The 23,968-nt window shown below is 44.9% G+C and overlaps 1 protein-coding gene across 2 annotated transcripts; it reads left to right on the forward strand.

Annotated features, from left to right (window-relative positions):
* LOC129700515 (uncharacterized) lies at positions 1 to 22,672 on the forward strand. 2 transcript variants are annotated; one of them, XM_055641083.1, is made up of 6 exons: positions 1 to 167; positions 2,176 to 3,153; positions 6,244 to 6,395; positions 11,993 to 12,119; positions 16,441 to 16,560; positions 20,903 to 22,672. In XM_055641083.1, the coding sequence occupies exons 2-6, from the start codon at positions 2,545 to 2,547 to the stop codon at positions 21,038 to 21,040; spliced, it is 1,146 nt and encodes a 381-aa protein (XP_055497058.1). In that variant the 5' UTR covers positions 1 to 167; positions 2,176 to 2,544; the 3' UTR covers positions 21,041 to 22,672. The 2 variants fall into 2 exon arrangements, with proteins under 2 accessions (XP_055497058.1, XP_055497057.1); XM_055641082.1 differs by having other exon boundaries at positions 47 to 193.
* Positions 22,673 to 23,968: the final 1,296 nt, after the last annotated feature.

Below are 23,968 nucleotides of genomic sequence, written 5' to 3' on the forward strand. Positions count from 1 at the left end.
GGCGGCAGGGAGGCGCCGGCAGCTGACGGTGGTGGTGGAGCGAGGAGCGAGGAGCGCGGAGCGCGGGCACCGGCAACGGAGACGACGAGCAGCACCCGGACACCGGGAGCGGTCTGGGCTGTCCTCCCTCCCTCCCGCCCGCTGCCCAGCGGAACAGTTTGCCGCAGGTACATGGAGAGGCGCAGGACGGCAGGTGCGGCATCTTCAGCCAAGCACTCGGCGGGGGGCCGTTACGGTCCGGGCGGGTCGGGTCGGGTCGGGCAGCGTCTGTAGAGGAGGAGGCCCTTCATACCCCGGGGGGGGGTGACACGATATGTGGATACGGGTAAAGTGGTTGGATACACGGGTGAGGGCGGTATATATATATAGATGAGCAAGCATATATTCAGGTGAGGATACACATACAGGTGAGGGGGATATATACGGAGCAGTCATGGTGCCACAGCGGTAGAGTTGCTGCCTGACACTGACAGCAAAATGCAACGCCAGAGACGGTTCGATCCCGACTACGGGTGCTGTGTACGTTCTCCCCGTGACCTACGTGGGTTTTCTCAGAGATCTTCGGTATCCTCCCACACTCCAAAGACGTGCAGGTTTGTAGGTTCACAAAAATGCTGGAGAAACTCAGCGGGTGCAGCAGCATCTGTGGAGTGAAGGAAATAGGCGACGTTTCGGGCCGAAACCCTTCTTCAGACTGATGGGGGGGTGGAGGGGAGAAGGAAGGAAAAAGGAGGAGGAGGAGCCCGAGGGCTGAGGAAGGGGAGGAGACAGCAAGGGCTAACAAAATTGGGAGAATTCAATGTTCATGCCTGCAGGATGGAGGCTCTCCAAGCGGAATATGAGGTGCTGTTCCTCCAATTTCCGGTGTTGCTCATTCTGGCCATGGAGGAGACCCAGGACAGAGAGGTCGGACGGGGAATGGGAGCGGGTGTTGAAGTGCTGCGCCACTGGGAGGTCAGGTAGGTTCTTGTGGACCGAGCGGAGGTGTTCGGCGAAACGATCGCCCAAGTCTCACCGACGTAGATCAGCTGACATCTAGAGCAGCGGATGCAGTAGATGAGGTTGGAGGAGATACAGGTGAACCTCTGTCGCACCTGGAATGACTGCTTGGTCCTTGAATGGAGTCGAGGAGGTAGGTAAAGGGACAGGTGTTGCATTTCTTGCGGTTGCAACGGAAAGTGCCCGTGGAGGGAAGGGAAGAATTGACAAGGGAGTTGCGGAGGGAGCGGTCTTTGTGGAAGGCAGACATGGGGGGAGATGGGAAAATGTGGCGAATGGTAGGGTCACGTTGGAGCTGGCGAAAATGACCGAGGATTTTCCAGCATCTGCAGTTCCTTCTTGAACAGGTTTGGCTGTTTTAAAAAAAATGTCCACAAGACCTTTTTCCAGAACTGTGGTTGCTCTTGTAAGTACTTCTTGGAAAACTAACCTGGCCATCCTATTTTTGTGGCTAATCAGTGGTTTGCACCTTGCGGTGTAGCCTCTGCATTTCTGTTCATGAAGTCTTCGGCGCACAGTGGTCATTGACAAATGTACACCTGACTCCTGAAGTTTCTGACCTCTTAATTCGTACTCGTGACAATAAACTGACTTTTGAACCTTTGAACTGCAATAGACCTTATGTTGGATGAGGAGTTCCAAGATATTGTCTCAGCACTGATAACAAGAAAGCAACATGCTTCTGAGTCAGCCTAATTTATAACATAGCGTATTCATGTCCATTTGATGGCTGCTAGGGCAATCAATGTGTAAGTTGCTGCAATGCCTCTTCTAGGTGCATTCATATGCGTGCAGAGGGCGTAGCTATTGTGGGTGGTAATCGGTATGCCAATCAATGCTGTACTGTGTGACTCTTATGAAAGAGTTAATGTAGTTCATGTGTATAAAGTCGTGGGATAGATGTGATGATTGCATAGTCTTTTACCCAGGGTAGAAGGATCAAGAAACAGGACATAGGCTTGGGCCTGTCCCACTGTACGAGCTAATTCAAGAGTTCTCCCGAGTTTCTCCTGATTCGAGCTCGGAGAATTACGGTAATAGCTGCTCGTAGGTACTCGGGGCTCGAGGCTGTTATGAACTCTAAACTGTTTTTAAGATTTAAACTAAGACTGGCAGTTGAATTAAAACTTTGAATTAAATTACTGAAAGTTATTTTCCATTTTTATTTCGGAACAGCTTGAACCTTTATGAACCACTTCTGATTGATCTACACATTATAACTCCAATCCCTGCACAATGTGCCATCGTTATAGCTGCTTTTATAGTCAGGAAACGGCACTTTTGCAACATGTTGAAGAAAATCCGGATGCAAATTTTCCCTGAGGTGTGGCAAAATGTACGTGAAACAGAATGAGATAAATGGAAATGTGGACATTTCTGTTCCCTTGGTTGTCTGTGGATTAAGCTACATAAATCGATTTCCAAATCGGAATTGTCTTGAGGAAATCTTCAAAAAAGAGTCCAACTATATTAGAAACCAATCCATCTATCAGTTGTAAAGCACTGGATGTGGATGAGCCCAATGTTGCCGGCCCAGTGGGCTACATGGAGGACGTTATTTTAGACGGGCAGCACATTTTAAACAGTGCTGATTCAATGGAGGATGAGCAGCAAGATGCTCTGCCAAGAGAAAGATCGAGTGCACTGAAGGAGGAAGGAAGCAATGATATATGGAGTGACTTTGCAAGTTACTACAAAACTCCTCATCTCCAACAGCAAGATGTTGGTTCCTTTTGTGGGTTGCCAGCGACGGAAAAGAATGATTCGATAAAAAGGAGCTCCCCGCCGCAGAGTTTCAAAGTTCGCAATGGCAGCCTGAAGAACCATCATCACGTCCTGGCACAGCTCCACAATTCCGATACAAGTTATGAATGTGACGATGAATCCAAGCTCTCTGTATCTGTGGCCAGTGCTGGCAAGCAGCAGGACACCGTTTCACAATTGGACATTTCTGGGCACGTGGAGAAGAATGACCCAGGCCAATCTGCAGACAAGTGGACAGCACAGGTGTATCATGACCAGTCAATGGACGGCACTTTGCAGACTGACCATGAAACTGAACGCTCAGACTTTGGTGCCGGTGCCATTATATTCACTGCTACTGCATCGCTTTTGCAAATCCAGGAGATTCTCACTGCGAATTCAGCTTTGACGGTTAGTATTACAAATTATTATATAAACACTGACTGTCAAGGTAAATAGAAGTTGAATTAAATATTGATTAAATATTAAACATAATCACAAAAATACTGAAAACACTAAGCATCTGGGTGAATGTGTGCAGAGGGGGTGATTTTTGAGTGCACCAGCATTTTCTATATTTCTGATTACTAGCAATGTCAGTAATTGATCCTGATTACTGTATCAATCAGTATCAATGTTGTGTTCTGCTAGTAAGTCCAACATTGACTCGAGACCATCTCTGGGAAAAGGAATAGATGACGTTTTGGGTCGAGACCCTTCTTCAGACTGGAAGTTGGGAAAGGGAAATGAAAAATATATGCCGTTTATATACACAGATATATCTCTTGTTTCCCTTTCCCCTGACTCGCAGTCTGAAGACGAGTCTTGACCCGAAACATCACCTATTCTTTTCTCCAGAGATGCTGTCTACCCGCTGAGTTACTCCTGGTTTTTGTCAACCTTTAGTTTAGACCAGCATCTGCAGTTCCTTCTTATACATTGACTAGAGCCCATTAATGTAGCTCCATCACCTGTTCTGTCACCAAAATTCCATCTGCTATTATTACTGTAATCATCAGAATTGCTGTTCTTTCACTATAAGTAAAAAATACATTCCGATATTAACAAAGCAATGTATTTCAATGAATATTAAAAATGGAAAAATGCTGACAATGAAATTCCCCAAAATTCTGTGACATACTGAATGGAAATTATATTGGGGATTGAGCTCTGAGCTTGTAAATGTGGAACCGAACTGCAGGTGCAGATTTATACAAAATAACACGCACAACATCTCTAGAGGAGGGTCTCAACCTGATGCTTCACCTATCCATGTTCTCCACAGATGTAGCCTGACCCTCTGAGTTATTCCATTACTTTTTGCAACACTATAAATGCTGGCTTACCTGGAAATGTCAGGAAAAATTACAATTCCCATCTGTTAAATTACTAATGGATTTTCTGCAATAATGCAAAGAGTAAAAAATGCTTAAAGTAGTGCAGAGCAAATTAAATTATTTCTAGTTGTTAATCAAGTAAATCCCTTTCTTTGGATATTGAACGGTACTGCATCACTGCACAAATGCCATTGAAGAGTGTTGCACCCTTTGCCAACTATGTTGTGGACCACTATAACCATGCTAATTCTGGCATAAGGAAAGGAATTGATGAACAGGAGCAAATATTGGATCATATTAGGTGGAATCTGTCTTAAAATACACGTTCATGTTATGAATAGTGAGCCCTTCCTCACAACCAAGTCCAAGGAACTAAAGGAAGAATAGGAATAAAAAGTATGGAGACTAGTTGTGCAGGTTACAGTATTTGGCACACACCAAGGCTGAATGCTGCACCAAACCTGGAGCTGGAGCTTCTGCTTTGAGCAGCAACCTATATCTCTGCACTGACCTCCTCTCCTCCTCCCCCTCCCCCAGATATATTAATTAGTATGTCACACCAGCTCTGGTCCCCACTGACCTCCTCCTCCCCTGCTCACCTGTCCTACCCCAGACATACCACTGACCACCGGCACTGCTCACCTCTGACCTCCCCCAGACATACTAGTTGGAGAACAATCTCAACCATGGCTGCTGCTTTCTTCTCCAATTTGTACAAGGCCAAATGAGCAGCTGGGATTTAGAATGAGCTGCAATGCAGAGGAGGAAAATTGGAAGGAGAGCAATTTGTCACATAGTATGTTTTTGGCAGCAATGAGAATGGCCAATTTGGGTGAGGGTGATAGCGTATAGCCACAAACACACATTGGAGAATAGTGAAGCATTCTGTTTGAGTCTGTGAAACGATTGGGAAGACTAAAGCAATTGTTTGCAATGTTTGACTGGAAGAAGCTGCACCTTGTTTATGCCCGGATGGTCACGATGTTGGCCAGCCTCCCTTCCATGAACTCCATCTACGCCACTCTGCCTCGGCAAGGCCGCCAGCAGAATCGAGGACCAGTCTCATTCCAGTCCCACCCTCTTTTCCTCTCTCCTATCAACAAGAGAAACGGGTTTGAAAACTCAAAGATCCAGATTCAAGGACAGTTTCACCCCAGCACTAATCAGGCAACTGAAGGGTCCTCTCATCAGCTAGAGTACAGTCCTGACCTCCCATATACGCATATGGCGCAGTGGCAGAGCTATTGCTTTACACGCCGGAGACCCGCGTTCGAACCTGACTGGGTGCTGTCCGTACGGAGTTTGTACGTTCTCCCCGTGAATGCGTGGGTTTTCTCCGGGATCTTCGGTTTCCTCTCGCACTCCAAAGACGTACAGGTTTGTAGGTTAATTGGCTTGGTGTAAATGTAAAATTGTCCCTAGTGTGTGTGTTGGGTAGTGTTAATAGGCGTGGATCGCTGGTCGGTGCGGATGGTGGGCCGAAGGGCCTGTTTCCAAGATGTACCTCTAAACTAAACCTAAACCTCATTGGAAACAAAAGCCACTGTGAAGTCACATCATTACATATGTGTCAAAGTTTAATGGATGTCTTGTCTCAATTCATCCTATTTGCTCCATTATAACTAAAACTAGAATCTGTCTTTGACGGACAATGTCTATTAACATCCCTCTCTTCAGCTTATCACAAGACTGTGCTATCGTTGGTTTCCACCATACTTCCTCTCTTGAGTTAAAGTTGTTCATTGTTGGCTGTGTTTAATGCTGATGTTCCCCACGGTGGGAAGTGGAAGTGATGATGGAGATGCTCTGCTAACTATTGAACAGGAATGGTGACATTGATTGGGGTCAGTCCCACTGGAATCCGCAGTGTCTTGTGTCTACTATAGAAGGTCCCTGCTCTGGATACAGTAAATCTTTGTGTGTGACTACTCAAGGTCAATGACGAGCCTGTGTATTTGTTGATGGCTACAATATCTGGGCCACAGCATCCCTTCAAAGACCAGAAGTGGAGTGAAGAGCCTGAAAAACTGGAGGTGGTTCAAATCTTGCAAGCTTGCTACTTCAGGATCTTTGTATGAATTAAATGGGCTTCCTCGGTAATAATAAAAGCTTTTTAACTGAAACATTAGAGAATACAGAGTACACCATTTCTTTATTCCTTTAGACTGATTCATGGAATCTCGTGGAAAACATTTTCCAGAAGTCTTTCCCCTCTGAACCTGTGAAGCATGACCTTGAAGACTTCCCAGAGCTGGAGCATTCACTTGAGAAACATGGAGAAAAAAGTGATCCAAATAAAGCAATGTCATTATTAAGGTAATTTCTAATATATAAGTAAAGAAATTGTGCTGTAACAGTAAACATATCCACATCATTGTCATAGGAGATAACTGATAGACACAAAATGCTGGAGTAAAGGGCCTGTCCCACTTTCACGAGGTAATTCACAAATTCTCCCAAGTTTTCCCCTTGATTCAAACTCGCAGAATGTTCGTAACGAGTCCGTAGGAGTTCGTAGATATATCGTAGCGGCTCGTTATGCCAGCGGTAGGTACTCGTGGCATCGGGTAAGTCGGGACGTTTTTTCCCGCCCGATTAAAAAAAAATGTCCACAAGTATAAAAATGGTCGGATGAAAGAATTAAGTTGTGAAAGTGCGACAGGCCCTTAACTCTGGAGAGAAGGAATGGGGGACGTTTTGGGTCAAGTCCCTTGTTCAGGCTTAGAGTCAGGGGAGAGGGAGAACAGAGACCTGGAAGGGTAAAGTGTGAAAACGACCGATCAAAGCAGACAATGACAAGGAAATGTCGAATGGTTCATTGTTAGCTGAGGGGAGGGTGACAAGGAACACTGCAATCAGAAGGACAGTGAAACTGGTCGGACAACTCGGGTTGGGGAGGGACGGAGAGAGAGGGTTACTTGAAATTAGATAAATCAGTATTCATACCGCTGGGTTGTAAGCTGCTCAAGCATTACTGTGCTGTTTTTATAAGTGAAAGGATAAATGAACGTTTTTGTGCCATACCTCCAACGTAGAACTAAAAAGCACACTGATTAGTTGTCTCTTGGTTAGGTAGACAGCTCGTAATACATTTCAGGCACAATGGGTGATCTTCAAGTCATTGCACATCTGTGGCTAACAAAGGAGGTGATGACAATTACCAGACTAAAGATTTAATAGGAATCTGAGGGGTGGGTTTTTACATACAAAGATTGATGGGACAACGGAATAAGCTGCCAGAGAAGGTAGTTGAGGCAGGGATTATCCCAATGTTTAAGAAAGAGTTAGACAGGTACATGGATAGGACAGGTTTGGAGGGATATGGGCCAAATGCGGGCAGGTGGGACTAATGTAACTGGGACATTGTTGGGCGGTGTGGGCAAGTTGGGCCGAAGGGCCTGTTTTCCACGCTGTATCACTCTTGAGTATTAACCAACCCACCTGAAATCAAAATCCTAATGGACTAAACGGGACATTCAAGCGGTTAAAAGATGGCTTACTGTATTATTCTTTTCATGTGTGATTTCTTGCTCTTTATCAAATTAGCACTCAAACACCCTTTCTAACAATGAGGTTTTGAAAGTTGAAATTTCCTCTTCACAAACTGAAAGCAAATTAGAAGTGTGAAAATGCACACATTCAGATTCTCACCAGCTAGAAAGCGGTCCTGACCTCTCATCTGCGTTATTGGAGATCATACTTTATCTTGCATTAAATGTATTTTCTTTGACTGGATAACCACAAACAAAAGCTTTTTAATGTACCTCGGAACACATGAGAATAACAAACTAAACTAAACTAATGAAGCATATTTGTAAAAGTTGTACAACTTTTCCAGCTTTCTCCCCCCTCCCCAATCCAGTCGGTCTGAAGAAGGGTCTCGAACTAAAATGTCGCCTGTCAATTCCCTCCAACTGACTGGCTGAATTACTCCAGTACTTTTTGTTTTGTTTAAGACAAGCATCTGCCATGCATAAGATCATCAGAGTGGAATTAGGCCATTCGGCCCGTCAAGTCTACTCTGCTATTTAATCGTGGCTAATCTATCTTTCTCTCTTAACCCCATTCTCCTGCCTTCTCCCCATAACCCCTGACACCCTTGTGTTCCCGCGTCTCCACATTTGTGCGGGACTAGAAGATCTTTGAGCAGTTCAATGGGTTTTAAGTGATTGCAATTTTCTGCTGTGACGTGTCGAGTACAAGTTGATCTTGAGTGAGGCAAGATGTGAGTGATAGATCAATACCACCAGCAATGTAGGTTGAGGAAGCTCGCAATTCCTCTTTCAAAGGTTGTCTGGAAATAGAGGAAAAGGCAAGTTTCTATTAAGTTGATTAAGGGAAAGGGGAAGTGAAGCCTGAGACAACATAAACTTCAGTCATCAGCAGAGGTCCCAGCTCCAATGGGGGTCCCGGCATCTTGAGGTAGTCCCAGTGTGCGTGGGGGGTCCCAGCATCTTTGGACAGAGATCTTGTCCTGGAGAGGGGAGATGACCATGTACCGATGGGTCCCAGCATGTCCTTTGGTCCCAGCATCTTTGGCAGCTTCCACCTGGCTCCAATGGGGGGTCCTGGCATCTTTGCGCAGCAAGACAAAAGTCAGTTTGTGTGCAGTTCTTGAAACGTACTTGTTTTTAACTTATTTGCAACTCACACCAGTCTGCATGCCATTTGTTGTGTGGACTATTGGGGAACATGTTGCACAATGGTGGCGTGTGATGGATTTCAATGAATCAGTTGTTTTTCCTGTTTTTTTTTTTACATGTTTGAATCTAAATTGCTTTTTAGTTTAATTTTGCGCATCTTTTGGAAAATAACCGTAGAAAGGAAAGCCACAGCCTTGATTATAATGCATGCAAGACAGGAATGAGGTGTAGACTGATTGTAGGTGTAATTGTGAAATGAAACACTGCGGCTGTTTAAATACACCAGCTACAATGAGACGAGCCAGAGCCTGAAAGGGGGGTGGAGAAATACCTTGTGCAAGAGAAGGTGAACCAGAATGGGGAGATTGTGCCCTTATCTCGCATCTCAAGAGTGCATACACGAGGTAAAAGCACAAGGAAGGTAACAGAAGTAAGATTCCTTCCATTTCATTGTACCTAAAACATAGTAAACGTAAAGACCAGGGAAAGACCTCATTGTCAGGCACAGCAGAGGCTGCTGTTATAACGAGGAACTGCAGATGCCGATTTACACCGAAGATAGACACAAAATGCTAGAGTAACTCAGCGGCACAGGCAGCCTCTCTGGAGAGAAGGAATGGGGGGGGGGGGGGGGGGGGGGGGGGGGGCGTTTTGGGCCGAGACCCTTCTTCAGTCTGAAATGTTCCTTCGATGCAGGGATGCTGCCTGTCCTGCTTAGTTAATCCAGCGTTTTGTGCCTGTCTTCATGCGATACTGAAGCTATTTTTATCATTCATTGATGCACTGAGGCTCTATAAGGCCCTGGTCAGGCCGCATTTGGAATTTTGGGAGCAATTTTGGGCACCATATCTGGGGAAGGCTGTGCTGGCCCTGGAGAGGGTCCAGAGGAGGTTTACAAGAATGATCCCAGGAATGAGTGGACTAATTTATGATTAGCGTTTGTCGGCACTGGGTCTGTACTCACTGGAGTTTAGAAGAATGAGGGGGGACCTCATTGAATCTTACAGAATAATGACAGGCTTGGATAGAGTGGATGTGGAGATGATGTTTCCAATAGTGGGAGAGTTTAGGACTAGAGGTCATAGCCTCAGTATTAAAGGACATTTCTTTAGGAAGGAAATAAGGAGGAATTTTAGTCCGAGGATGGTGACTTTGGAATTCTTTGCCACAGATGGCTCTGGAGGTCAAGTCAGTGGATATTTATAAGGCAGATATATATAGATTCTTGATTAGTACGGGCGTCAGGGGTTATGGGGAGAAGGCAGGAGAAGGGGGTTAGGAGGGAGAGATAGATGAGCCATGATTGAATGGCGGAGTAGACTTGATGGGCCGAATGGCCTAATTCTGCTTCTATCACTTATATGCTTTATGTCGTGATTGGCTTTATAAGACTTTGTTTCGGCCACATTTGGGGGTATTGCGTGCCCCATTATAGGGAGGATGTGTAAAAAGTGCGGTGGAGGTTTACCGAATGATGCCTGGATTCCAGAGTATTAGCTGCAAGGAGGGGTTGGAATGATTTGGATTGTTTTCTCTGAAACACTGGAGGTTGCAGGGAGATGTGATACAGTGCATTCAGAAAGTATTCAGATCCCTTCACTTTTTCCACATTTTGTTACGTTACAGCCTTATTTTAAATGGATTAAATTATTTTTTTTCATCAATCTACACACAATACCCAATAATAAAAAAGCAAAAACAGGTGAAATAACTGAAATGTCACGTTTACATTAGTATTCAGACCCTTTACTCAGTACTTTGTTGAGGCACCTTTGGCAGCGATTACAGCCTCAAGTCTTCTTGTCGGTTTAAGTCCGGGCTCTGGCTGGGCCACACAAGGACATTCACAGACTTGTCACAAAGCCACTCCTGCGTTGTCTTGGCTGTGTGCTTAGGGTCGTTGTCCTGTTGGAAGGTGAACCTCTGCCCCAGCCTGAAGTCCCGAATGCTCTGGAGCAGGTTTTCATCAAGGATTTCTCTGTACTTTGCTCCGTTCATCTTTCCCTCGATCCTGACTAGTCTCCCAGTTCCTGCTGCTGAAAAACATCTCACACTATGATGCTGCCACCACCATGCTTCACCAATAGGTATGGTATTGGCCAGGTGATGAGCGGTGCCTGGTTTCCTTCAGACGTGACGCTTGGCATTCAGGCCAAAGAGTTCAATCTTGGTTTCATCAGACCAGAGAATCTTGTTTCTCATGCCCTTTAGGTGCTTTTGGCAAACTCCAAGCGGGCTGTCATGTGCCTTTTACTGAGGAGTGGCTTCTGTCTGGCCACTCTCTACCGTAAAGGCCTAATTGGTGGAGTGCTGCAGATATAGTTATCCTTCTGGAAGGTTCTCCCATCTCCGCAGAGGAACTCTGGAGCTCTGTCAGAGTGGCCATCTCCCTGACCAAGGCCCTTCTCCCCCGATTGCTCAGTTTGGCCGGGCGGCCAGCTCTATGAAGAGTCCTGGTGGTTCCAAAGTTCTTCCATTTAAGAATGACGGAGACCACTGTGCTCTTCGGGACCTGCAATGCTGCAGACATTGTTTTATACCCTTCCCCAGATCTGTGTCTCAACACAATCCTGTCTCGGAGGTCTATGGACGATTCCTTTGTCTTCATAGCTTGGTTTTTGTTCTGACATGCACTGTCAACTGTGGGACCTTAAATAGACAGGTCAAATCATGTCCAATCAATTAATTTCCCACTTGTGGACTCCAATCAAGTTGTAGAAACATCTCAAGGATAATCAATGGAAACAGGATGAACCTAAGCTCAATTTTGAGTGTCATAGCAAAGGGTCTGAATACTTATGTAAATGTGATATTTCAGTTATTTCTTTTTAATTACTTTGAAAAAATGTCTATGGCCGCTTGTTCCATACACCCACCACCCACAAACCTGGAGAAGTTTAATAATCGTACATTGCTACACGTACCAGCAAAGTCTGTAATTCCCATTCATCTGCAGGACACTGCTCATAGTTAAAGCTATTTTGCAGTGTTCCTTCCTTACGCCTTTTCCAGATCTCTTTCATTCATTGGGAATCTTGCCCCATCAAGTCATAAACATCTCCATACAATGAGTGAGATGGTCAGTATTTACAAATTTAATTGAAGATTTCATGAATACAGGAGCCTTGAATCCAAACCACACACAAACGAGTTGAATACAGTTACAACAGTCACTTACTGATATAAATGTTTAAATATGCCAATGCTGTACAATATATTAAAGCATGCAAGGTATTTGTGTATCTCTTATAATTGCTTCTTCTTCTTCAGTTATGAATTTGCAAATGCTTGGGGAGAGCTTCATGATCTTAATAAAGTGGCCTTGAGATTTTCCTGGAACGTATCAAGTACTCGTGTGAAGCTGTTATCCATACTGGGAATTGACCAAAACCACAAGGCAAGGACATCTTGTTTATTTATCATACCATTACTTCAAATATGCCATTTTTTTCTTACAACTCCTCATTTATATCCATCTCAAGAGAATCTGGCGTTGAATTGCATTCCAATGATCGAACATGTTGGTAAAGTAATCTGCAGTTTTGTTATTAAGTTCTAGGTGCAAAATTAGGCCAATTGGCCCATCTAGTCTACGCTGCCATTCAATCATGGCTGCCCTCCCCCTCCCCCTCCCCCTCGCATCTCCTTCGAGGTAAGAGATTAAAAGAAAGTTACTCACCACATAAAACCAGCTAAAGAACACTAAAACATACATTTAACACATACTAAACCTGAAGACCAATGGACCAAAAGACTTCTTGACCGCCCTATCTACTTTTGACACCATTATCAAGCAACTATGTACCTGCACTCCTAGATTCCCTCCCCCCCCTGTTCTACAACACTGCCCAGGGCTTTGGGAGAGCTGGGAAGGGGAGGGGAAACGGAGAAAGGAGAGACTACCTGAAATTGGAGAAGTCAATGTTCATACCGCTGGGGTGCAAACTACCCAAGCAAAATATGAGGTGCTGCTCCTCCAATTTACGGTGGGCCTCACTCTGGCCATGGAGGAGGCCCAGAACAGAAAGGTTGGATTCGGAATGGGAGGGGGAGTTGAAGTGCTGTGCCACCGGGAGATCAGGTTGGTTATTGCGAACCGAGCAGAGGTGTTGGGCGAAGTGATCGCCGAGCCTACGCTTGGTCTCACCGATGTGGAGCAGCTGACACCTAGAGCAGCGGATGCAATAGTTGAGATTGGAGGAGGTGCAGGTGAACCTCTGCCACACCCGGAAAGACTGCTTAGGTCCTTGGATGGTGTCTAGGGGGGAGGTAAAGCGACTGGTGTAGCATTTCCTGCGGTTGCAAGGGAAAGTACCAAGAGAGGGGGGGGTTTGGATGGGAAGGGACAAATTGACCAGAGAGTTACGGAGAGAGCGGTCTCTGCGGAAAGCCGAACAGGGAGAAGATGGGAAGATGTGGCCAGTGGTGGGATCCCGTTGGAGGTGGCGAAAATGTCTGAGGATTCTTATTACGAGGATGGGGAGTGAGAGCAGAGTTGTGGGGTATAGAAGAGGCCCTGGTGAGAGCCTCATCGAAAGTCGAAGAGGGGAACACCCGTCCCCTAAAGAATGACCTGGTTTGGAGCACCACATCCTGGGTGCAGATGCGGCGTTGACGGAGGAATTGAAAGTAGGGGATGGAGTCTTTACATGAAGCAGGGTGGGAAGAAGTGTAGTCCTGATAGTCAGTGGGTTTATAGTAGACGTCGGTCAGTAGTCTGTCACCTGCGATGGAGATAGTGAGGTCTAGAAACAGTAGGGAGATGTCAGAAATGGTCCAGGTGTGTTTGAGTGCTGGATGGAAGTTAGGGGTGAAATGGATGAAGTCAGTTGTCTTTGGTTATTTGTCAATCTCTAGCAACATGAAGCACAACGGCAATTGTTCTCTTTCTTAATTCACTGATATAACGTTGAATTAGTTTGCAATTATTTTCTTCACCATGCTTCTGCTTTGAAGTCAAATGTTGTCATTTAAAGCTGTTTGTAGTGAGGTAAACAAAATATCTAAACTAATTTAAATTAAGGATCAGCCGTTAGAACGTGCACTTTTGTAAGTCTTTACATTGCACGGCATGAGCTGTGTTGGGAAGGAGAGAGGTGTGTCAACACAGTGGTGCAGATGGGAAAGAAAGAAGGCAGCTATGGGATACTGAGTTGGATTATCAACCATGATCATATTGAATGGCGGTGCAGGCTCGAAGGGCCGAATGGCCTACTCCTGCACCTATTTTCTATGTTTCTATGTGTTCTGCAGCATGCTTTAACATAGCTGTATCCAGCAGGCGGTGCTGCTGAGCAGTAGCATGAGATTGTTGCCTGAGGCTGTAAAGAAGTGTAGGAAAGAACTGCAGATGCTGGTTTAAACCGAAGATAGACACACAAATGCTGGAGTGGCTCAGCGGGATAGGCAGCATCTCTGGAGAGAAAGAATGTATGACGTTTCGGGTCGAGACCTGTCGTCAGACTAGTTAGGGAAACGGGAGATAGAGATGATGAGATGGAGATCATGATGAGATTGAGATGGAGAACATCGGGCTGCCCGTAGCGGCGACAGTGGGGGGAAATTTTGACCCTGCTGTGTGGGGATGTCTGTGTCAAGAGAGAGTCAAGAGTCAATTTAATTGTCATTTGGACCCCTGGAGGTCCAAACGAAATGCCGTTTCTGCAGCCATACATTACACACAAATAGACCCCAGACACAACATAATTACATTTAACATAAACATCCATCACATAACTGTGATGGAAGGCCAAAAAAACTTATCTCTCCACTGCACTCTTCCCCCCCCCCCCTCCCCCCCGATGTCAGAGTCAAAGTCAAAGCCCCCGGCTGGCGACGGCGATTGTCCCGCGGCCATTAAAGCCACGCCGGGTGGTGCGAGGTCGCACACCGGGTCTTGGTGTTGGAGCCCCCGGTGTGCGCTCGCAAAGTCTCGCGGCCGTTCCAGCCGCCCGGGGCAATGGTGTTAGGCCCCGCTCCAGGAGCTCTTCGACCCTGCAACACGGGCGGGAGAATTCGCCATTGCAGGAGCCCCGAAAAGCGGTCTCCCTCCAGGGAGCCGCGGGCTCCTGGTGCCGCCGTCCACAGACCTGTCGTTGGAGCCTCCGCATCAGCAGCAGCAGCGCGGCAGCGGCAGCGCTCCTCCACCGCTCCACCCGCTCCGGTCTCGGCCAGTTCCGCGACGGCGACGGTGAGTAGCACCAGAGTCCCCGGCTTCTTCCTGTTGGAGGCCGCTCCTCGTTGCGGCCTCAACGACACCTGAGACCCGACGAGAAAAGGTCGGGTCTCCAGTGCAGGGAGAGATTCAAAAGTTTCCCCCCCCCTCCCACCCCCACCCCTGCCCCCCCCACACACACACCCCAACATAAAATAACAAAAACTACATATAAACACAGACAAAAAATAATAAAAAAATAATAAAAATAATAAAAAAATAAAAAATAATAAAAACGCGGACAGGCTGCAGAGGCCGCTGCTGGCCAGAGCCGCACCGCCTACCGGAATCGGTTAAAGACGTTTGTATTCTGTGCTCGTTATTATTTGTATGGCTGTATGGCGACCACACATTTCACTGTACCAATTGGTACATGTGAAAAATAAATGTATCTTGTATGATGATGTAGACAGATAAAGAACAATGAATTAAAGATATGCAAAAAAGTAACGATGGTAAAGGAAACACGCCATTGTTAGCTGTTTGTTGGGTGAAAACGAGAAGCTGGTGCGACTTGGATGGGAAGGGATGGAGAGAGAGGGAATACCGCGGTTACTTGAAGTTAGAGAAATGTGGTCATTGTACACAGCAAGATCCCAGAGTCGCAACATGAAGAAGGAAGGTTAATGTCCCTCACCAAGTTATGGTCTAGCAATCACTGCTCAGGTGGGAGCAGATTCAAGTGAGCGGGATTGATACTAAAAAGGAGACAAAATGGAAAGACTTGGGGTACAAGTGCAGTGGAATTAGTTGGGTTAAGACGGAGCACACTGGAGTAAACAGACTCTTTGACCTGCGTGATGTAATTATCAATATTTTGCATTTGTTTTGAAACAATTATTTGGTATAATTTGAAGTTTCCAAGAAAAGATTCTGGTTCCGATTTCATTTTCAGTTTCCGATGCTTCAAAACTGCCCTTAACTTTTTAAACTGATTTCCCTCTCTGTCAGCACAATTGAAAACTAATTATTTAAGGATTTCAAAATAAATGATTTTGTTTCCATCTTGTTAATTACAACTTTACAACATTCCTTTGGTCTCCATGCTACATATACTTATTAATTTTTCCCAAAGCTCTAAACTTGTTGGAAAATATTTCTGATCAGAATTGTATCATTGTGTAATTGCAGCCTTAAATCAGTGGCACAGCTGGTAGAGCTGCTACCTCACAGAGCCAGACACCTGCATTCAATCCTGATCTTAGAAGCTGTCTGTGTGGGGGTTGCACGTTCTCCCTGCAACTGTGTGGGTTTCCCCTCCACATCCCAAAGACATGCGGGTTTGTAGGTTATTCGGCCTCTGTAAATTGTCCCTAGTGTGCAGGGAGTGGATGAGAAAGTGGGATAACAGTGTGAATGGGTTATCGCTGTTCGGTATGGACTTGGTGGGCTGAAGGGCCTGTTTCCTTGCTGTATCTCTAAACTAAACTACAATTAATACAGATTTAAAATATTAGAATAACTTTTTTTCAGATTGATTTACATTTTTTCTTGTGTGCCTCAGGATGATGGACGAGCTGATCGAGAGGATGACTTGGCCTATTCAGACCTGGAGAAGACAGGAGTATTACCAGGAGTTGCTGCCTTATCCGACCATGGCCCCAAGGCCCTGATCCAGACCAGGGTACAAGAAAATCTTGGCTTAGTAGCTAGATTAAAAGAATAATTGTTTGGGACAAGGAAGTGCTTTGCAGCAAGGGTCGATGCTATGGGGAGTGGGTGGGGGATGTAACTGGTGACTGATATAAGAAAATGAGTGGACGGGGGGCGCATAAGCTTTCACCTGCACAAGTTGCAGCGACTCTGTGCTGAACTAACCCTTCAAATTCACACTAGCACTGTGGGGTTCTGCAGTGGGTGAGTAATTACCTCGTCTGACCACTGGCAAGGTCCCGGTGGACTGGATAGTAGCCAGAGTGTTTAAGAAGGAATTGCAGATGCTGGAAAATCTAATCATCTATTGCATCCGCTGCGCTAGATGTCAGCTGATTGACATCGGTGAGACCAAGTGGAGACTTGACAATCACTTCGCCGATCACTTCCTCTTGGTCCGCATTAACCAACCTGATCTCCCGGTGGCTCAACACTTCAACTCCCCCTCCCATTCTGAATCCGACCTTTCTGTCCTGGGCCTCCTCCATGGCCAGAGTGAGCACCACCGGAAATTGGAGGTGCAGCACCTCATATTCTGCTTGGGCAGTCTGCACCCTAGTGGCATAAACATTGACTTCTCCAATTTCTGGTAGCCCTTGCTGTCTCCTCCTCTTCTCGGCTCTCCCAACCCCCACCCTACATCAGTCTGAAGAAGGGTTTTGGCTCGAAACGTTGCCTATTTCCTTCGCTCCAGAGATGCTGCTGCATCCTCTGAGTTTCTCCAGCATTTTTGTCTACCTTGGATAGTAGCCAGTGCTGTTCCTTTGTTTATGAAGGGAAAAGAGAGAATCCGGGGAATTATAGGCTGGCGAGCCTCATGTCAGTGGTAGGGAAGCCATTTGAGGCCATTCTTTGGCATTTGCTTGCCTTCATTGGTCAAGGCGTTGAACCTAAGATAGAAGAAGTAGAAACAAGGAACTGCAGATGCTGGTTTACAAACAAGACACAAAGTGCTGGAGTAACTCAGCAGGTCGGGCAGCCTTTCTGGAGAACATGGACAGATGACGTTCTGGGTTGGGACCCTTCTTCAGGTTGTGTGTGGGGGGGTGGGTGACTGCAAAGAAAGCTGGTTGAGAGGAGACCTGAGAAAAGTGATGAGAGGCCTAGATATGATAGACAGTCGGAACCATTTTTTCCCCAGGGTGGAAATGTCAAAGACTAAAGAGCATAGCTTTCAGGTGGGAGGGGGGAAGTTTAATGGGTATGTGCAAGATGGGGGGTTTAGGGTGGATGGGTACCTGAAACACACTGCCAGGGTCGATGGAGGAGGCAGATATGATAATGACATTGAAGAGGCTTTGCACAGAATGTACGCATATGGATCAAATGCAGGCAGAGGAGATAGTTGACCTCAGCATCATGTTTGGCACACATTGTAAACCAAAGGGCCTTTCCTGTGCTGCTCACTGTTCTCATGAACCTGGGGCGCTGACATTACAAGAGATGGCAAGACCAAGTGCAGTAGAACTTGTATGAAGGAAAAGGAAGCCTGAAGAGGTGGGACAAAGAGGGCAGAGAGACTCCAATTAATGAATGCATAGATGGGTTGCAAATCCATCCTGCGAGTCAGCATTATCTAAGGGATTGCACTGGTCTCTTCCACCAATGCTGCATGGACAGATGCACCAGAGTGATGTGGATGAGGTTAGCTACCTTTGTTCCTTCAGTTGGGGTTGAGTCACCACCTACTACAGACCTATTCTGACAGCTCCACGACTCAGCAAATTGGTCAGTACAGATGCTGCCAAACCACTCCAAGTCATTGAAGTCTCCTCAACCAAGTGCATTATGTGCCTTTGTTCATATCTGATGGGAGTAGATTGGGCCATTTGGCCCATCAAGCCTATGCCATTCAATCATGGCTGATCTATCTCCCCCTCCTAACCCCATTCTCCTGCTTTCTCCCCATAGTCCCTGACACCCGTACATATTGTACACAGCATCTGTAGCAGGAGAAACATCTGTAGCAAGGTTTTAAATTGGCCATCTCCCATCATAAAGGAATTTCAAGCTTCAGCCTGGGAAGAAATCTGGCCTTGTCTACTTTTTTTATATTCCCATCTATCCCATTAAGTGTGTTATTACAGATGTCAGTTACAGTGCCCTCCATAATGTTTGGGACAAAGGCCCATCATTTATTTATTTGCCTCTGTACTCCAAAATCACATGTGGTTAAAGTGCATATTATCAGATTTTAATATAGACCATTTTTTTATACATTTTGGTTTCACCATGCAGAAATTACAGCATTGTTTATACATATACCCCCCCCCCCCCCCATTTCAGGGCCCCATAATGTTTGGGACACAGCAATGTCATGTAAATAAAAGTGTCCCAAATGGACACATGTTTAGTATTTTGTTGCATATCCTTTGCATGCAATGACTGCTTGAAGTTTGAGATTCATGGACATCACCAGTTGCTGGGTGTCTTCTCTGGTGATGCTCTGCCAGGCCTGTATTGCAGCCATCTTTAGCTTATGCTTGTTTTGAGGGCTAGTCCCCTTCAGTTTTCTCTTCAGCATATAATAGACATGCTCAATTGGGTTCAGATCGTGTAATTGACTTGGCCACTCAAGAATTGACCTTTTTTAGCTTTGAAAAACTCCTTTGTTGCTTTAGCAGTATGTTTGGGATCATTGGCTTGCTGTAGAATGAACCGCCAGCTAATGAGTTTTGAGGCATTTGTTTGAACTTGAGCAGATAGGATGTGTCTATACACTTCAGAATTCATTATGCTACTACCATCAGCAGTGGTATCAACAATGAAGATAAGTGAGCCAATACCTTCAGCAGCCGTACATGCCCAGGCCATAACACCCCCACCACCGTGTTTCACAGATGAGGTGGTATGCTTTGGATCTTGGGCAGTTTCTTCACTCCTCCATACTTTGCTCTTGCCATCACTCTGATAAAAGTTAATCTTTGTCTCATCTGTCCACAAGACATTTTTCCACAGCTGTGGTTGCTCTTTTAAGTACTTCTTGGCAAACTGTAAACTGGCCATCCTATTTTTGTGGCTAACCAGTGGTTTGCATCTTGCAGTGTAGCCTCTGTATTTCTGTTCATGAAGTCTTCTGCGGACAGTGGTCATTGACAAATCCACACCTGACTCCTGAAGTGTTTCTGATCTGTCGGACAGGTGTTTGGGGATTTTTTCTTTATTATAGAGAGAATTCTTCTGTCATCAGCTGTGGTCTGCCAGTCCCTTTGCGATTAGTAAGCTCACCAGTGCTCTTTCTTCTAAACAGTTGATTTTTGTAAGCCCAAGGTTTGGCTGATATCTCTAACAGTTTTCTTCTTGTTTCTCAGTCTCATAATGGCTTCTTTATCTTTCATTGGCACAACTTTGGTCCTCGTGTTGATAAACAGCAATAAATGTTTCCAAAGGTGATGGAAAGACTGGAGGAAAGACTAGGTGCTGAGAGCTCGCTTATACCTGCATTATAGAGGCAATTAAACACATCTGAGCAATTACAAACACCTGTGAAGCCATGTGTCCCAAACATTATGGTGCCCTGAAATGTGGGGACTATGTATAAACACTGCTGTAATTTCCACATGGTGAAACCAAAATGTATAAAAATGGCCTTTATTGACAATGTGCACTTTAACCACGTGTCATTTTTTTTTTCTATTACAAATCTCAAATTGTGGATACAGAGGCAAATAAATAAATGATGGGTCTTTGTCCCAAACATTATGGAGGGCACTGTAGATCAATGCTTTCTGCAATATTCTGCAATCTGGATTTATTGATTTAACTGGCTCAATATCTGCATTTTTATACCATTGAGCTGACAGATTTTTTTAAAGTTACTAGACCAAGTGCAGACCAGTTGGGTCTGTTCCCGCAATGCGCGGGGGGGGGGGGGGAGTTTAGGGGGCGGAATGTGACGTCACCACACACTTTAACTGGCTCAGTATCTGCATTTTCATAACATTGAGTTGACAGATTTTTTTTAAGTTATTTCTTGCCCATCAGTGCAATATTTTGGTCACAAAGTTGTTGCACCTAATGTTTTCCACGAGTGGTGAACTGCGGACTCTAGTCAATGTGTCAACAAGACAAAACCTTTTCCTAATAGGAGGGAAGCATTACTAAATGAAAAGATAATGGGTGATAAGCTCTCTTCCTAAAATGTTTTTAATTTTAGGAATAGTTCATTCAGAGAACTTGACCTGTTTGAGGAATGAGTTGCCATATGCAATCCATGTAAAAGTTCAATGTTTAGTTCAATCCTATGGTTCATTTGAGCACTTTGTAACACCTATTTGAACAATCCCATCAGTTTTAATTCTGTTTGATTACAGATCTCCATAATGCCGTCGCAAAGAACCGGCCACGGATTGAGTCAGCGGCTGGAGAAGATGATTGTGCAGTGGATGCAGATTAACGGGAGCAGAGCCCAAAAAACACAGAGAATCAAAAAGCCTTTGTGGTTTATGTAATCAATATTAAAAACCAATGTGTTTGTGGCTTTTTCTCATTTTATTTCAGATGTTTATTTACATTTTTAACTTCTTCCCTATTGACCATTTCAAAGTAAATTTTGGAATCTAGCTATATAGCGCATGTTTTAGTGCAAATATAATTTAACAGATTCTCTATAATTATATTTAATATTTTTAAAACTGTGTCATTCTCAGGATGTGGTGAGACGACATGGTTGTGAAAGATGCGGCAATGTATGTTACTACTGACTGACCCACCTGCTCTCTCTTCTGAGGGCAGGTAATGGTCGACAACATGATTGTGGGACCAGGCTGCACATTGACACTATCTTGCACCCTAATCCTAACCTCACTATCCCCACCTTCAAATCATTCTTTAGCATATTAAGGGTGTAAGTATTAGGTGATAATGCATCTATTTAAAGTGCCTCTCCGAAAGCAATCAAATGTAAATTGTTCTGTGTTCTCCTGCCCTTGGTGAAGACATATAAATCGATAGTTCAGTGCCCAACTTTAGTTAAGACTTATTTCCGTGTTTTTAAAAACTGAATTCAAATTGTACATTTTCTTGATGGGATTTGAACCCCAGTTTGCTGCGTTTTTCAATTTGCCTTCTGTATATCTAGTCCAATGATGTAACTGCACTACTGAACCACTTGTAGTTTGGGGCTTGTGTTGATGAGTGACCCTACAGTGTCACCGAGCAGACCGGCCACTTGTTTCAATATTGTGCGACTGACTCTCATGGCCAATACCAGGGGGCCACAGTTTATGAATAAGGACCGAGATGAGGAAAAACGTCTTCACCCAGAGAGTTGTGAATCTGTGGAATTCTCTGCCTCAGAAGGCAGTGGGGGCCAATTCTCTGGATGCTTTCAAGAGAGAGTTAGATAGAGCTCTTAAGTCTTAAGCGGAGTCAAGGGATATGGGGAGAAGGCAGGAACGGGGTACTGATTGTGGATGATCAGCCGTGATCGCAGTGAATGGTGGTGCTGGCTCGAAGGGCCGAATGGCCTACTCCTGCACCTATTGTCTATCAATGCATAAAGTTTTAGTTGGGTATCAATACAAAACTGGCAGTATAAATCTGGAGAATGCCAACCGCATGCCTGAGGTTTTTGGTTCCATGTGAAGTCTGTCGGGGTACAGGGACTGCAAGTTGTTGGAGGTTCATGTTGATTATGTTTGCAATGTGATAAATTCCAGCCTTAATGAATTAAAGTGAACTTTATTCTGTTATTGGTCTCATATTTGTACCTCCTACATGAAAGGATTTCAAATAGTGAACATGTTTTATTTGTACTGATATTGTGGAATGGAATGGCGGTCGAGTGATATCATGGGGGCAACAGCAACATGTCTGGTTGGCTTTTGTGTGGATTGTTGAATGGCAGAGAATTTCTTGACTGATGTGAAGAACATTTCCATTGATGCGATGTTCGCACAAGATGATTAATTTCCTGTGATTTTGTTATGAACATAGATCATGATGGTGAAAATTTGATTCCAGCTGCAGTGATTTTTTTAATTCCACTTTGATGTCACTTCAGCTACCTGTCTATTGTTTGCCCCCCTCACAGTGAAATATTGTTTCTCAACTAGAAATTCAATAAAGACTTTATTTTTAAATCATTTCCAGCTGCATGATTTATCCATTTTGCTGTAAATGTATTTTTCATATTTCTCTTGTTCATTGGAGCCTTGGTTTCAAGAATGTGCATTGAATGGAAGGATATGGGTCATGTGCAGATGATAAGCGATGGTATTGGGTGAGGCAGCATCTATGGAGCGAAGGAATAGGTGACGTTTCGGGTCAAGATCCTTCTTCAGACTGAGTTTCTCCAGCATTTTTGTCTACCTTCGATTTTTTTTTTTTTCCAGCATCTGCAGTTCTTTCTTAAATGTATTGGCACCATGTTCAGCACAGACATTGTGGGCTGCTGGGGCTGTTCTGTTCTAACCTGGAGCTTTAGCCATTATTACTAGACAGGGTCTACCTGACAGGAATAAGAAATACATTTCTAAGAGTAAGCAGTAAGAGCAATTCAGTGTTCAGCAAACTCTTTCCCCCACCGCCCCCAGTTGCCTGTATTCAGGGAGGCCCCCCCGTCCCCGTCCCCTGACCTGGGTGCTATAATTTTAACAACAGCGTGCATTAGGCTATTGGAAGTATTTCACTGAAAAAATGCCTTAAATAAAAAATCTGGAAATTCATGGTGAATGTATGTACCCAGTACTCTGTATATATTTATGTACCCTGGAACTCTCTGCCACAGAAGGTAGTTGAGGCCAGTTCATTGGCTATATTTAAGAGGGAGTTAGATGTGGCCCTTGTGGCTAAAGGGATCAGGGGGTATGGAGAGAATGCAGGTACAGGATACTGAGTTGGATGATCAGCCATGATCATATTGAATGGCGGTGCAGGTTCGAAAGGCCGAATGGCCTACTCCTGCACCTATTTTCTATGTTTCTATGTACCCCTAACAAAGGTCACGGGTGGAGACTGTTTTAATTGCCCCAGGAAATTCACAGTTATCACTTCCGGAGGATGAATTGTCATCATTCCCACAGATTTCCTTTAAAACTAAGATCAGTATAATAATTGTTCAGCAAACTAGGATAGACCTTCCCCCGCCCCCCACCCCCCCCCCCCCCCCCCCCCCCCAACTAAAACTAATTTACTCATCTCTTTTCCACCCGCCCCCAGTTGCCTGTATCCAGGGAGGTTACTTCCTATCTGTGTTAAACCACCACTTCCAGTGGTTAGTACAATGTTCACTTTATAGACTGATCTCACACTCTTTTGCACAGTCATATTTCAATACGTGTGGAAGCTTGTTTGTGGATGCTTGTGTTGGGATCAAGGAAATGATCCGGTGAAGTCACATTCTGTTATATTCACAAACAGATGCTGCTCGCTCCGTA

This window comes from Leucoraja erinacea, chromosome 9 (genome assembly GCF_028641065.1).
Source record: "Leucoraja erinacea ecotype New England chromosome 9, Leri_hhj_1, whole genome shotgun sequence".
Classification (NCBI taxonomy): Eukaryota; Metazoa; Chordata; class Chondrichthyes; order Rajiformes; family Rajidae; genus Leucoraja; species Leucoraja erinaceus.

Excerpts from the sequence above, each read along its gene's own strand:
- LOC129700515 (XM_055641083.1), top strand. The coding sequence starts at position 2,545 with ATGGAGGACGTTATTTTAGACGGGCAGCACATTTTAAACAGTGCTGAT. Across the intron at positions 3,154-6,243 it reads CTGCGAATTCAGCTTTGACG|ACTGATTCATGGAATCTCGT; the intron begins GTTAGTATTACA and ends TTATTCCTTTAG. Across the intron at positions 6,396-11,992 it reads AAAGCAATGTCATTATTAAG|TTATGAATTTGCAAATGCTT; the intron begins GTAATTTCTAAT and ends CTTCTTCTTCAG.